Below are 15,918 nucleotides of genomic sequence, written 5' to 3' on the forward strand. Positions count from 1 at the left end.
GAGTCTGCTACTATAAGGCTGGATCACACCTATGCATTTTTTGTGCTTTTTGCATTTTGCAGATTTGCACTACAGTCCATTTACCATGGTTTCCTATGGGACACGTTCTGTAGTGCAAATATGAAAAATGCAAAAAAACAAAAAATGCATGAGTATGAATACAGCCTAAGGCCTCTTTCACATGGGGCGGATCAGTAAAGATCCGCCCCGTGATGATCCGCTCGCTCAGCGGGGATCGCTCCGTTGTCCCCGCTGAGCCAGCTGCGGACAGGGCGGTCTCCGCACACTGTGCGGGGACCGCCCTGTCAGCTCTCCGCTCTCCTCTATGGGGATCGGACGAGCACGGACCGTGTGTCCGTGTTCATCCGATCCACTCTGCAGACGGACAGAAAAATAGGATTTTCCTCCGTCTGCAGAATCGGACATTTGCGGAGGCGGACAATAGCGGGTGTCTGCGGATGCTCATCCGCAGACACCCGCTATCCCATAGGGATGAATGGATGTCCGTATTTCATCCGCAAACGGATGGATGAAATACGGACATACCATCAGCATGTGTGAAAGGGGCCTAAGTCACCGATCGCCGCCATTACTAGTATAAAAAAATAATAATTCCAGTATATATACCATAGTTTGTAGATGCTATAACTTTCACGTAAACCAATCAATATACACTTATTGGGATTTTTTTTTACCAAAGAATACATTTTGGCATATCATTATGAAGAAATTAGATTTTTTCAATTTTTTATTGGATTTGTTTTATAGCAAAAAGTAATAAATATTGAGTTTTTTTTTTTTTCGTTTATATAATAAAATATAGAAAACCCAGTGGCGATCAAATACCACCAAACTACATTTTTAATTTTTTTTATGAATTTCATTTGCGTACAGTGTTTCATGACCACACAATTCTCAGTTAAATTAGCGCAGTGCTGAATAGTAAAAAAATTGCCCAGTCTTGAAGGGGGTAAAACCTTCAGGAGGGCAAGTCATTGAAGATTTAGTTACACACCGTAGTGGGTAGCTAGTATACTGTGTTCCCACATACAGTAAGAGCCCTTTTACACTGACAGCACGGCTGCGTTAACGGTAGAGTGCCGCTACTTTTAGCAGCGATTTGCCGTCGTTTTAGAGGCACTTTTCGGCCGCTAGCGGGGCACTTTTAACCCTAGTGGCTAGCAGCCCAATAAAGGGTTAAAAGCACCCGCAAAGCAGTGCTTTGCAGGCACTTCGGCGGCACTGCCAATTGATTTCAATGGCCAGGGGTGCTTTAGGAGCAGTGTATTCACCGCTCTTAAAGCGCCCCAAAGATGCTGCTTGCGGGACTTTTTTTTTTACGTCTTGCCAGCGCAGCGCCCCAGTGTGAAAGCACGACTGCAGATGGGGCATTTTTCAGGCACTTTACAGGCGCTATTTTTAGCGCTAAAGCGACTGAAAAACGCCTCCAGTGTGAAAGGGGTCTAATCAATAATGCTATAATAAAAGTGAACCGCTACCTCCCCAAATATCTAACAACCAAACTGAAAAATTAATACTGTTTCCTATGATGCCATTGATATTGATACCAATGGCATCTAGATTCCAATACATAAATGGCAATAATAGAGATGACCCCAAAAATGGTAAAAGTATAAATGTCTAGTGATGGCCGAACGGTTCGCCCGGCGGTCGTTTCGCGGCGAATTTCCGACATTCGCGGTCCGCACGTTCGAACGCCTTTTTCCGTCGTTCGCCGCGGCGGACTTACGTGTTTAATGTATACAAGAACTTTAACCTTTGGTGACACGTTTATCATGTGATACAGGACAGCCAATTGAGACATGACAGCACATGGACACTTGTACATTCCCCCTAACCTATAAATACACCCGATCCGGTGGCCATTTTACATTCTTTCTTCTGTTAAGATAGGGACAGGTTCCTGTGTGGAGTAGGGAGAGATAAACCACTAGCTATTTGGTACACAAAAGTTCTTTTCAGGACTGGTATAGGTGTTAGGTGTTGATAGGTTTGCTGTGCTGCTGATTCTTGCAGCAGCCTGAGTGTCTTTTGTTAGTTTAGAGAAAGGGAAAGGACGGTGTATGCTACAGGGACAGCCAGATTAGTCTTTCATCATCATCATCATCATCATCATCATTAGCTGTTACTATCAAGGTCCACAAAAGAGCTGTTCCAGTAACCACTAATCGTTCTCTTTTTTTGCCAATTTGTATAGGGACAGGAAGGAAGCAGTGTTGTCAGGCAGTGAGGGTAATTTTAAAGACTTGCTGTTATTATTAGTTCCACAAAGGTTCTTTTCAGGACTGGTATCAGTGGTACAGTAATAGGCTTGTACATGTATAATATTCTTTCTTCCAAATATAGAAAGGATATTATACTTGACTGCTGCCCTTCTGCTGCAGTCTGCTAAACATTCACAACTCACTTGTTCCACAAAAGTTCTTATAAGGACTGGTAACTTGGTATAGGGTGCTACGGTACATAGGCTTGAGTGCGGTACAGTCTGCTGTTCTGTAAGGACCGCTATCGGTCCACAATAGATAGGGTTGACGTGCACCACTGCTGACCGCTGCCCTATACTGCAGCAGTCCTTCAGCGGTATAGGGACTGACGTACAGTCTGCTAATCACTAACACACAACCTGCTTGTTCCACAAAAGTTCTTATAAGGACTGGTAACTTGGTATAGGGTGCTACGGTACATAGGCTTGAGTGCGGTACAGTCTGCTGTTCTGTAAGGACCGCTATCGGTCCACAATAGATAGGGTTGACGTGCACCACTGCTGACCGCTGCCCTATACTGCAGCAGTCCTTCAGCGGTATAGGGACTGACGTACAGTCTGCTAAACACTAATACACAACCTGCTTGGTCCACAAAAGTTCTTATAAGGACTGGTAACTTGGTATAGGGTGCTACGGTACATAGGCTTGAGTGCGGTACAGTCTGCTGTTCTGTAAGGACCGCTATCGGTCCACAATAGATAGGGTTGACGTGCACCACTGCTGACCGCTGCCCTATACTGCAGCAGTCCTTCAGCGGTATAGGGACTGACGTACAGTCTGCTAAACACTAATACACAACCTGCTTGGTCCACAAAAGTTCTTATAAGGACTGGTAACTTGGTATAGGGTGCTACGGTACATAGGCTTGAGTGCGGTACAGTCTGCTGTTCTGTAAGGACCGCTATCGGTCCACAATAGATAGGGTTGACGTGCACCACTGCTGACCGCTCACCTATACTGCAGCAGTCCTTCAGCGGTATAGGGACTGACGTACAGTCTGCTAATCACTAACACACAACCTGCTTGTTCCACAAAAGTTCTTATAAGGACTGGTAACTTGGTATAGGGTGCTACGGTACATAGGCTTGAGTGCGGTACAGTCTGCTGTTCTGTAAGGACCGCTATCGGTCCACAATAGATAGGGTTGACGTGCACCACTGCTGACCGCTGCCCTATACTGCAGCAGTCCTTCAGCGGTATAGGGACTGACGTACAGTCTGCTAAACACTAACACACAACCTGCTTGGTCCACAAAAGTTCTTATAAGGACTGGTAACTTGGTATAGGGTGCTACGGTACATAGGCTTGAGTGCGGTACAGTCTGCTGTTCTGTAAGGACCGCTATCGGTCCACAATAGATAGGGTTGACGTGCACCACTGCTGACCGCTGCCCTATACTGCAGCAGTCCTTCAGCGGTATAGGGACTGACGTACAGTCTGCTAAACACTAATACACAACCTGCTTGGTCCACAAAAGTTCTTATAAGGACTGGTAACTTGGTATAGGGTGCTACGGTACATAGGCTTGAGTGCGGTACAGTCTGCTGTTCTGTAAGGACCGCTATCGGTCCACAATAGATAGGGTTGACGTGCACCACTGCTGACCGCTCACCTATACTGCAGCAGTCCTTCAGCGGTATAGGGACTGACGTACAGTCTGCTAATCACTAACACACAACCTGCTTGTTCCACAAAAGTTCTTATAAGGACTGGTAACTTGGTATAGGGTGCTACGGTACATAGGCTTGAGTGCGGTACAGTCTGCTGTTCTGTAAGGACCGCTATCGGTCCACAATAGATAGGGTTGACGTGCACCACTGCTGACCGCTGCCCTATACTGCAGCAGTCCTTCAGCGGTATAGGGACTGACGTACAGTCTGCTAAACACTAATACACAACCTGCTTGGTCCACAAAAGTTCTTATAAGGACTGGTAACTTGGTATAGGGTGCTACGGTACATAGGCTTGAGTGCGGTACAGTCTGCTGTTCTGTAAGGACCGCTATCGGTCCACAATAGATAGGGTTGACGTGCACCACTGCTGACCGCTGCCCTATACTGCAGCAGTCCTTCAGCGGTATAGGGACTGACGTACAGTCTGCTAAACACTAATACACAACCTGCTTGGTCCACAAAAGTTCTTATAAGGACTGGTAACTTGGTATAGGGTGCTACGGTACATAGGCTTGAGTGCGGTACAGTCTGCTGTTCTGTAAGGACCGCTATCGGTCCACAATAGATAGGGTTGACGTGCACCACTGCTGACCGCTGCCCTATACTGCAGCAGTCCTTCAGCGGTATAGGGACTGACGTACAGTCTGCTAAACACTAATACACAACCTGCTTGGTCCACAAAAGTTCTTATAAGGACTGGTAACTTGGTATAGGGTGCTACGGTACATAGGCTTGAGTGCGGTACAGTCTGCTGTTCTGTAAGGACCGCTATCGGTCCACAATAGATAGGGTTGACGTGCACCACTGCTGACCGCTCACCTATACTGCAGCAGTCCTTCAGCGGTATAGGGACTGACGTACAGTCTGCTAATCACTAACACACAACCTGCTTGTTCCACAAAAGTTCTTATAAGGACTGGTAACTTGGTATAGGGTGCTACGGTACATAGGCTTGAGTGCGGTACAGTCTGCTGTTCTGTAAGGACCGCTATCGGTCCACAATAGATAGGGTTGACGTGCACCACTGCTGACCGCTGCCCTATACTGCAGCAGTCCTTCAGCGGTATAGGGACTGACGTACAGTCTGCTAAACACTAACACACAACCTGCTTGGTCCACAAAAGTTCTTATAAGGACTGGTAACTTGGTATAGGGTGCTACGGTACATAGGCTTGAGTGCGGTACAGTCTGCTGTTCTGTAAGGACCGCTATCGGTCCACAATAGATAGGGTTGACGTGCACCACTGCTGACCGCTGCCCTATACTGCAGCAGTCCTTCAGCGGTATAGGGACTGACGTACAGTCTGCTAAACACTAATACACAACCTGCTTGGTCCACAAAAGTTCTTATAAGGACTGGTAACTTGGTATAGGGTGCTACGGTACATAGGCTTGAGTGCGGTACAGTCTGCTGTTCTGTAAGGACCGCTATCGGTCCACAATAGATAGGGTTGACGTGCACCACTGCTGACCGCTCACCTATACTGCAGCAGTCCTTCAGCGGTATAGGGACTGACGTACAGTCTGCTAATCACTAACACACAACCTGCTTGTTCCACAAAAGTTCTTATAAGGACTGGTAACTTGGTATAGGGTGCTACGGTACATAGGCTTGAGTGCGGTACAGTCTGCTGTTCTGTAAGGACCGCTATCGGTCCACAATAGATAGGGTTGACGTGCACCACTGCTGACCGCTGCCCTATACTGCAGCAGTCCTTCAGCGGTATAGGGACTGACGTACAGTCTGCTAAACACTAATACACAACCTGCTTGGTCCACAAAAGTTCTTATAAGGACTGGTAACTTGGTATAGGGTGCTACGGTACATAGGCTTGAGTGCGGTACAGTCTGCTGTTCTGTAAGGACCGCTATCGGTCCACAATAGATAGGGTTGACGTGCACCACTGCTGACCGCTCACCTATACTGCAGCAGTCCTTCAGCGGTATAGGGACTGACGTACAGTCTGCTAATCACTAACACACAACCTGCTTGTTCCACAAAAGTTCTTATAAGGACTGGTAACTTGGTATAGGGTGCTACGGTACATAGGCTTGAGTGCGGTACAGTCTGCTGTTCTGTAAGGACCGCTATCGGTCCACAATAGATAGGGTTGACGTGCACCACTGCTGACCGCTGCCCTATACTGCAGCAGTCCTTCAGCGGTATAGGGACTGACGTACAGTCTGCTAAACACTAATACACAACCTGCTTGGTCCACAAAAGTTCTTATAAGGACTGGTAACTTGGTATAGGGTGCTACGGTACATAGGCTTGAGTGCGGTACAGTCTGCTGTTCTGTAAGGACCGCTATCGGTCCACAATAGATAGGGTTGACGTGCACCACTGCTGACCGCTGCCCTATACTGCAGCAGTCCTTCAGCGGTATAGGGACTGACGTACAGTCTGCTAAACACTAATACACAACCTGCTTGGTCCACAAAAGTTCTTATAAGGACTGGTAACTTGGTATAGGGTGCTACGGTACATAGGCTTGAGTGCGGTACAGTCTGCTGTTCTGTAAGGACCGCTATAGGTCCACAATAGATAGGGTTGACGTGCACCACTGCTGACCGCTCACCTATACTGCAGCAGTCCTTCAGCGGTATAGGGACTAAGAGTTTTGTCACAGGGTCATTTAAAAAATGACATGCAGAGGAAGAGGCAGGCCCTTCCGCAGGGGTGGTAGGGGTAGGGCAGGAGCAACAGGCTTGAGCCAAAGTGGGAAGTTGCAGAAGGTGCGTTCAATTACTTTAAAGGATGCACCAGACTTGGTTGAGTGGCTCGCTCAGCCTTACTCTTCTGCACCCTCCTCATCCTCTCGATCTGCACCCTCTTCTTCACTCTCTGCTATGTGCACCCCCAAAGACACTACCACCAACAACACGACCACCACCACCACCACCACATACCTTCCGCTTGAGTCACTGGAATTATTTTCCGATCCATATCAAGAGGACATTTCTGATGCGCAGCCACTCTTGGTATTGGATCAGGAAGAGGAGGTAGCAACAAGCGCTACTCAGCAGTCTGACGCCAGTACCCAGATCAGCCCAAGGAGGAGGTTGGTCCCCGGTGTTGCTGCCTACTCTACTTATAGCGGTGGGGAAGGTGACGTTGATGATGACGTGTCTAGTGATGTCACGTGGGTGCCCACAAGAGAGGAAGAGGAGGGGAGTTCAGAGGGAGATATGGACCAGCAGATAGGGAGGAGAAGCAGCAATGACTTACATTGCACAGCAGGGACAAAGCAGACTGCAAATGTATCAGGAGCGAGTCATCGACCATGTACGGTCACATCTGGCGCTCCCAGGACACCGGCACATGGCTCCGCAGTGTGGGCTTTTTTTAACGTGTCCGCTGCTGACAATAGCGTTGCCATCTGCAATCTTTGCAGTCAACGCGTTAGTCGCGGTAAGCCCAATACTCACCTAGGGACGACCGCCTTAAGAAGGCACATGAGCAGCCATCACCGAGCCCAGTGGGAGCAACGGAACACACAAAGCCACACTGCAGGCTCTCACCGTCCAGCCTCGTCTTCTACTTCTCCTTCTCCTCTCTCCTCACAATTGTCCTCCACTCCACCTTCCATCACGCCAAGCTCACATTTTTCTGCAAAAAGGCAGGCTTCCGTGGGCCTAATGTTTGAGCGTAAAAAAATGATGACGCCGGATAACCCTCTTGCCCAACGGTTGGCGGCTGGCTTGTCAGAACTCATAGCCCGCCAACTACTGCCATATAAACTGGTGGACTCGGAGGCCTTTCGCAAATTTGTGGCCATTGGAACACCACAATGGAAGGTCCCAGGAAGGAAGTATTTCTCAGAGAAGGGCATCCCAGAGCTATATGGCCATGTTCAGCGGCAAGTGAATGTATCTCTGGCACACAGTGTCGGTGCCAAGATACATCTGACCACAGACACGTGGTCTAGCAAACACGGGCAGGGAAGGTATATCAGTTTTACTGCCCACTGGGTGAACCTTCTGACGGCCGTCAAGCATGTAACCCGTGGCACCCGTGTAGATTTGGTTTTACCGCCACGGATTGCATGCAGGCCTGACTCTTCTTCTCCTCCTCCTACTCCATCCTCCTCCCTCTCCTCCTCAGCTGCCTCCTCCTTTTCCGCTGCTAGCGTCTCTTCCACTGCACCGCCCAAGCTCCCCAGAACCTATTCCACATGCCAGGTGAGACGTTGCCATGCCGTGCTGCGTCTGTTGTGCCTGGAAGCAAAGAGCCACACTGGCCCGGCACTCCTTTCAGCTTTGCGTTCACAGGCAGATGAGTGGCTAACACCGCTCAATTTGACAGTTGGTAAAGTGGTGTGTGACAACGGTGCCAATCTGCTTAGCGCATTGAAACAGGGCAAAATCACGCACGTGCCGTGCATGGCACACGTCTTAAACTTGGTCGTGCAGCGATTCCTTGTCAAATACCCTGGGGTCCAGGACATCTTGCGGCAGGCAAGGAAAATCTCGGCCCATTTCAGAAGATCTTACACGGCCATGGCTCGCCTTGCTGACATTCAGCGGCGACACCATCTGCCGGTCAGACGTCTTATTTGCGATTGCCCGACGCGATGGAACTCAACCTTCTATATGCTTGATAGGCTGCTCCAGCAGAAACGTGCAGTTAACGTCTACCTGTATGAACTCTGCGAAAGAAACGGTTCTGGGGAGCTGGGTTTTTTTTCACCGCGCCAGTGGCTGCTCATGCGCGACACATGCAGACTTCTGCGGCCATTTGAGGAGATCACCAAACTGGTCAGTCGCAGCCATGGCGCCATCAGTGACATGGTACCTTATGCCTTCTTTCTGGAGCGTGCATTGCGTCGTGTCATTGATCAGGCTGTGGAGGAGCAGGAGCGGGAAGATGAGGAAGTCGCAATGCTGGATGAATTCCCAGGGGGGGCTACTCTATCTGAGACAAGTCAACAACAGGAGTCTGATGAGGAGTCAGAGGAGGATGGTGCCGGGGCGGATGAGCAGGAGCAAGAAGAGCATGCTTTAAACCTTTCTGGGATCCCTGTTGTGCGAGGATGGGGAGAGGAGAATGAAGAGGACGACATTATCCTGGATGATGAGCAGGAGCCAGGCCACCACACCGCTTCCACTTTAGTGCAAATGGGGGCCTTCATGCTCCAGTGTTTTAATAGGGACCCCCGTATAAAAAGCATGAGGGTCAAGGACCAGTACTGGGTGGCAACGTACTTAGACCCCCGGTACAAACACAAAATGGCGGAAATGTTACCGCCGTCGCAGAGGGCTGTCAGAATGCAGCACTTCCAGGCCTTGCTTCGAGAAATGCTGCATTCTGCTTTTGCGTGCGCTGGCAGAGGAGCAATTCCCACTCCCAGAGAAGGATTTGCGGGTACCAATCCAACAGCGCCTGCAAGAAGAGGCCGGTTTGAAGATGTGTTGGTGACTTCGGATATGAGGTCATTCTTTCAGCCGACCCATCGACAGGTGTCATCCGGATCCAGCATCAGGGAACGCCTAGACCGTCAGGTGTCCGACTACATTGGGTTAACGGCCGATGTGGACGCTCTGAGGAGTGATGAACCCCTAGACTACTGGGTGGGCAGGCTTGACCTCTGGCCAGAGCTTGCCCAATTTGCAATCGAACTGTTGGCTTGCCCCTCATCCAGTGTCCTGTCCGAAAGGACGTTCAGCGCAGCAGGGGGGATTGTGACCGATAAGCGTACTCGCCTAGCTCACCACAGTGTTAACTACCTCACATTTCTAAAAATGAATGAGGCATGGATCTCGGAGGAATTCAACACATGTGATCAGTAGACCATGTATATGTCTATAAACAATTTTTGGAATCAAGCACACAGACCTTCTTAATTCATTTGGCTCACTTCCCTGACCCAAAAAAGCACACCGTACTATATGCCCCTACCCTCCTCTTTGAAGAGGTTGAGCGGTGTCATATTTCTACTGGGGCTGCTTATTATGAGGGGTTCCCACCATCCCTGTGCTGTGCTGACTTCCTCCTGGGTGTTCTTATTATGAGGGGCTCCCACCATCCCTGTGCTGTGCTGACTTCCTCCTGGGGGTTCTTATTATGAGGGGATCACACCATCCCTGTGCTGTGCTGACTTCCTCCTGGGGCTGCTTACGGTGCTGCTGTCAGCGCTGTATGTCACGGAGCTGCTGTCAGCGCTGTATGTCACGGAGCTGCTGTCAGCGCTGTATGTCACGGAGCTGCTGTCAGCGCTGTATGTCACGGAGCTGCTGTCAGCGCTGTATGTCACGGAGCTGCTGTCAGCGCTGTATGTCACGGAGCTGCTGTCAGCGCTGTATGTCACGGAGCTGCTGTCAGCGCTGTATGTCACGGAGCTGCTGTCAGCGCTGTATGTCACGGAGCTGCTGTCAGCGCTGTATGTCACGGAGCTGCTGTCAGCGCTGTATGTCACGGTGCTGCTGTCAGCGCTGTATGTCACGGAGCTGCTGTCAGCGCTGTATGTCACGGAGCTGCTGTCAGTGCTGTATGTCACGGAGCTGCTGTCAGCGCTGTATGTCACGGAGCTGCTGTCAGCGCTGTATGTCACGGAGCTGCTGTCAGCGCTGTATGTCACGGTGCTGCTGTCAGCGCTGTATGTCACGGAGCTGCTGTCAGCGCTGTATGTCACGGAGCTGCTGTCAGCGCTGTATGTCACGGAGCTGCTGTCAGCGCTGTATGTCACGGAGCTGCTGTCAGCGCTGTATGTCACGGAGCTGCTGTCAGCGCTGTATGTCACGGTGCTGATGTCAGTGCTCTGTATTACGGTGCTGCTGTCAGTGCTCTGTATCTCCTGCACCCTCTTGTTTGCCTACCCTGGTCCCTGACCTTCCCTCTCCTCCATTGCCTTCATTAGCTCCATAGTCCTGAATTGTCAGAACAATTTCCCAAATAAAAAAAAAATGCTTGTAGTTATCGATCCCAAATTCACCTCATACATGTATTATGCTATTGTCCAGGTGGTGGGACTACGTGCTACCCCCTAATAATTACCCCGTGGCCGCAAATTCGACCTAAAGGTTTGCGAAATTCGCCTCCCATTGAAGTCAATGGAGCCCGCGGCGAACGGTCGTTTTCGCGAACGTTTGTGTCCGTTCGCGTTTCGCGTTCGCGAAACGTCCCGTCGGAAGTTCGTCCATCACTATAAATGTCCATATAAATCCTTTTATAGTGACTAGCTCAAAATAGTGAAACATAAGTTCATACTCAAAGCAGACTTTCAAACTGATTTAACCATACAAACATATGCAAAGTGTAAATCATATAGATACATTTTACATTAAATTGATGCACATGTTGTGCAATGATCATATATCCAATAGAAAACTTCCGTGAAATTAGTGTGCTTCTCTGATAAAAAAACAAAGTGCCCTCCACCATTCAAACTATGCGCTCACCTCCCATGGGAGACCCTGTTAGGGGTCTGAACTTGCTTTCCCCTTAGGGATGTAGATCCAGTGGTCTGCACCTTCCCTGATGGCCCTTGGACTCTTGTTCCTCAGAAGGTATGCCTCATTCCAGGGCCAGTGCTACCACTAGGCAAACTAGGCAGCCATCTAGGGCACAATGCTGCCTAGGGCGCCAGGCCACTGGTGTTCCTATTCTCTTCTCTCTGCAGCAAGCAACTAAGTCTCAGCATCAGCAGGCAGCCTCTGCTCTGTTTGCGCATATGAGTTGATTTACTAAAGGTAAATAGACTGTGCACTTTGCAAAGTGCAGTTGCACTCTACAAAGGCAGTTTCTCTAGAGCTTAGTAAATTAAGTAAAGCTTCACTTCTTAAAAAGTACCCGATCACGTGCAAGGGAAAAAAAATGCATTTTTTCTTGCACATGATTGGATGATGGAAGTCAGCAGAGCTTTTGCTCATTTACTAAGCTCTGGAACAACTGCTCTTGCAGAGGGCAACTGCACGCTGCCTTTAGTAAATCAACCCCATAGTGTCAGATATGCAGTGGAGGACTGTGTCTGTGTCACGACTCCTGAATGAATGGGAGCAAGCAAACATTTATTGATGAGCACTAGTAGGCTGTATTTGATGGGCGCTGGTAAGCTGCATTGATGGGCGCTGGTAGGCTGTATTTGATGGGCGCTGGTGAGGCTGCATTGATGGGCGCTGGTAGGCTTGTAGGCTGGTAGGCTGTATTTGCTGGGCGCTTCATTAAAAAGGTAGGGTGTACATGGGCAGGGCAAAGGGGGTGGAGCCAAGGGGGCGGCAAAATTAGGTTGCGCCTAGGGTGTCAAAAATCCTTGCACTGACCCTGCCTCATTTACATATGAAAGTCGCACGACTTTGCCCTGCTTTGTCCTACTTTGATCCGACTTAAAGGGGCGTTCCGGCCAATAAATTTTTTTTTTTAAAGTCAGCAGCTACAAACACTGTAGCTGCTGACTTTTAATAAGGACACTTACCCGTCCAGCGATCCTGCGATGTCGCCAGGGCCGGCGCTAGCAATAGGCACGTCAGGCGGCTGCCTAGGGTGCCAGGGTAGGGGGGGGTGGCAAAATACGGATCCCCAGCCACTCGCTGTGATTCGGATTATTAAAATATCTCCAGGATTGTCATTTTTTAAAAACATGCTGCCTCTTGGCGCCAGCCGCCAGGCTAGAGGGCGATTGCGCCTGTGAAGACATCCCGGACCGCCCTGTCCCAAGCCTGCAGTGCCGCCCTAGCAGCGGCAGTGAGAAGATGAGGGGAGACAACCGGCCGGTCCGGAAGTGCAGCATGATCGGTGGAACTGGCTGGGGCGGATGAGATGGCATGTAACTTTGGGCTTGCCGATATCCGCTCCCCCTCCTCCTGGCCGCTCGGGCATCTATTATGGAAGAACAGGCAGGCAGCAGCGCCACTCTCCTGGAGTAAAGCCATCACCGCCGCTGGCTCAGGTATAGTGGAAGCTCAGGCAGCATGCTTAGTGCTGCAGCCTGCAATCACATGAAATAAAAATGTACTCTGTCAAGTTTATAGTGTATTTCACTGTGTGTGTGTGTGTGTGTGTGTGTGTGTGTGTGTGTGTGTGTGTGTGTATGTGTGAGGGGGGTTAGGAACAGACGTGCAGGGGGTATGTAGGGGGAACAGAGGTGTGTGTGTGTGTGTGTGGGGGGGGGGGGGTACGTAGGGGGAACAGGTGTGTGTTTGTGTATGTGGGGGGGTACAGAGGGGGAACAGATGTGTGTGTGGGGGGGGGACAGACAGACAGACGTGCGGGGGGTACATAGGAGGAACAGATGTGTTTGGGGGGGAGAGGAACAGACTTGCAGGGAGGTACAGAGGGGGAACAGATGTGTGAGGACAGGGGACAGATGTGCAGGGGGGTACAGAGGGGTAACAGGTGTGTTTGGGGGGGGAAACAGGCGTGCAGGGGGGGTTACAGAGGGGTAACAGATTGTTTGTGTCTGGGGGGGGGAGACGTGCAGGGGGCTACAGAGGGATAACAGGTGTGTGTGTGCGCGCGTGTGGTGGAGGAGGGGGGAGACAGACGTGCAGGGGGTACAGAGGGGTAACAGGTGTGTGTGTGTGTAGGGGGGGAGACATGCAGGGGGGTACAGAGGGGTAACAGGTGTGTGTGTGTGTGTGTGGGGACAGACGTGCAGGGGGGTACAGAAAGACAACAGGTGTGTGTGTGGGGGGGGCAGACTTGCAGGGGGTACAGAGGGGTAACAGATGTGTGTGTGGGGGGGTCAGACTTGCAGGGGGTACAGAGGGGTAACAGATGTGTGTGTGGGGGGGGGGGTCAGACTTGCAGGGGGTACAGAGGGGTAACAGGTGTGTGTGTGGGGGGGCAGACGTGCAGGGGGGTACAGAGGGGTAACATTTGTGTGTATGTGTGGTGGGGGGACAGACGTGCAGGGGGGTACAGAGGGGTAGATTGTGTGTGTGTGAGAGAGGAACTGATATGTGTGTGGGGGGTTTGAGGGGAACAGAGATGCAGAGGAGGGGTGCAGAGGGGAACAAGCATTCAGGGTGATAAAGTGATGGAGTGATCTGACGTGTGAAGATGGAAGAATTGTGGTGATCTGAAATTTGAAAATAAAGAAATTGGGGTGATTTGAGGTGTGGAGGTTCAAGTCCACCTTTGTAAAAAAAATTAAGAAATGAAGATCTTTTTGCATACAAAAAGGTACAAAAATGTGCATTTATCATTATTTTTAGTAGGTGCCTGTAAAGCATGGTAAGTGTATCTGTATACTCGTACAGACAGGCAATTATACAGTTAGCCTGTCTGTATACTGCCCTAGCTTGTGGACCACAGCTGGTTTGATTAAGCAAGCCGGTGCCATCCACTATTTGTTTTCGGGCCGGGTCCAGAGGCACAGGTACAGGCCTGTGGACCACGGCTGAAGAAATTGGTGAAGAGGCGCCGCAAAAGTCTCAGTGAGGGGCAGAGCCAATGGGGGCGGCAAAATTAGATTTCGCCTAGGGTGCCAAAAATCCTTGCACCAGCCATGGATGTCGCCCATCGGATTGGCTGCTGGCGCCTCCATCTTAACGAAGGGAAACAGGCAGTGGAGCCTTGCGGCTTCACTGCCCATTTCCTACTGCGCATTGCGCGTGTCGCGCTGTGCTTTCTGAGTGGCCCTGTTGTTTTCTTGGACACACACGTGTCCCAGAAGGCAACGGGGCCGCTCACCAAATAGGAGGAAGCGCCGCAGAATAGGAAGAGGCAGATTAGGAAGACCGCCTAGCAACAGCGGTTTCAGGTAAGTGAATTTTTTTTTTTTTTGAAGATTATTCATGCATTTTTTTTTTGGGTGGCCCTTCACTTTAATGTGGCTTTTTTTTTTATAGAAAAGTGACTTTTTAAACTCACGTGTATTTGTTTCTGCTGACTTTTAATAATAATAAAAAAAAATGACTGGAGATCCTCTTTAAGATCATAAGTTAAGATTGGATTTTATGTGTCATATTGATTACATGGGTTGTCATCTATAAACTGGTTATTCCTATTGCAAGAGGTCGATTGGAAAATAAATCAATTGTTTATTCAAACATACATGGCCACCATTACAGAGACAGAAGACAATGTCAATGTTCCTTGCCAAGCTGATGTGTCTGTACGGTAGAGAAATGAAAGTGAAACTACAGATGGGAATTAGAGAAACGAAACTAAGGGGAACTACTGTACTTTTTCTAGCTTGATACAAATGTCATGTGAAATCAGAAAGCAATAAAGTATTGGTAAACACTCCTGCATTCTCTCAAATGCTACATAATCAAATAATAAAAATAAATATTTTTAATATATTATATATATATATATATATAGGTAGTCAATACTTAACTGGATAACATTTTATAAAAAATTATTATATATATATATTTTTTATAATGTACACAGATTATCATTTAGATGTCACTTATATATATATATATATATATATATATATATATATTTAAAAAAAAGCGTAACTTACTACTGGGGTTCCTGGGATACCTGTGGGGTTGGTTCCTGTGTAGGAGTATTGAACTGCTGTTGGTCTGGGTCCTGTTGCTGATCCTGCTGATCTTCCATTCTTCCAGTGCTGAAATCCCTTCTATAGGGATACCTACTCTGAGATCCAGACTGAGAACTTTGTCTGCTTGGACCTGTTCCGTATCCTGAGTTTTGTCCATACATTGTACTAAGTGCTCTGTGCTGCTGGTGTCTACAGAAAATATGTGTAGCTCTCACACCACACCCCTGAACTTTATACTACAAACAAGGGACTGGTACTACAGTATGCGCCTCGGGGAGGGGAGGATAAAATGAGGAAATGCAGGTACTTTTCACAACAGACCAATAAAGCATCTTACACTTGCTTCTGTAACCACTTCAGCCCCGGAAGGATTTACCCCCTTCCTGACCAGAGCACTTTTTGCGATTTGGCACTGCGTCAGTTTAACTGACAATTGCGCGGTTGTGCGACGTGGCTCCCAAACAAAATTGGGGTCCTTTTTTTCCCCACAAATAGAGCGTTCTT

At 49.1% G+C, this 15,918-nt stretch overlaps 1 protein-coding gene across 3 annotated transcripts in view; it reads right to left on the minus strand.

Annotated features, from left to right (window-relative positions):
* Positions 1–15,672, minus strand: part of EPSTI1 (epithelial stromal interaction 1) — a 169,685-nt gene extending 154,013 nt beyond the window's left edge. Inside the window, exon 1 of one of the 3 annotated variants that reach the window (XM_077483195.1) lies at positions 15,393–15,672. In XM_077483195.1, the coding sequence (XP_077339321.1) occupies positions 15,393–15,571 (179 nt within the window). In that variant the 5' untranslated portion in view covers positions 15,572–15,672. Of the gene's footprint in view, positions 1–15,372 lie in introns of all 3 variants that reach the window. The other 2 variants (XM_077483196.1, XM_077483194.1) reach the window with 2 other exon arrangements.
* Between the last annotated feature and the right edge of the window lie 246 nt (positions 15,673–15,918).

The sequence above is a fragment of the Lithobates pipiens genome, unplaced genomic scaffold, assembly GCF_037356315.1.
Source record: "Lithobates pipiens isolate NorthernLeopardFrog02 unplaced genomic scaffold, aLitPip1_a1.2 Scaffold_16, whole genome shotgun sequence".
Lineage (NCBI taxonomy): Eukaryota > Metazoa > Chordata > Amphibia > Anura > Ranidae > Lithobates > Lithobates pipiens.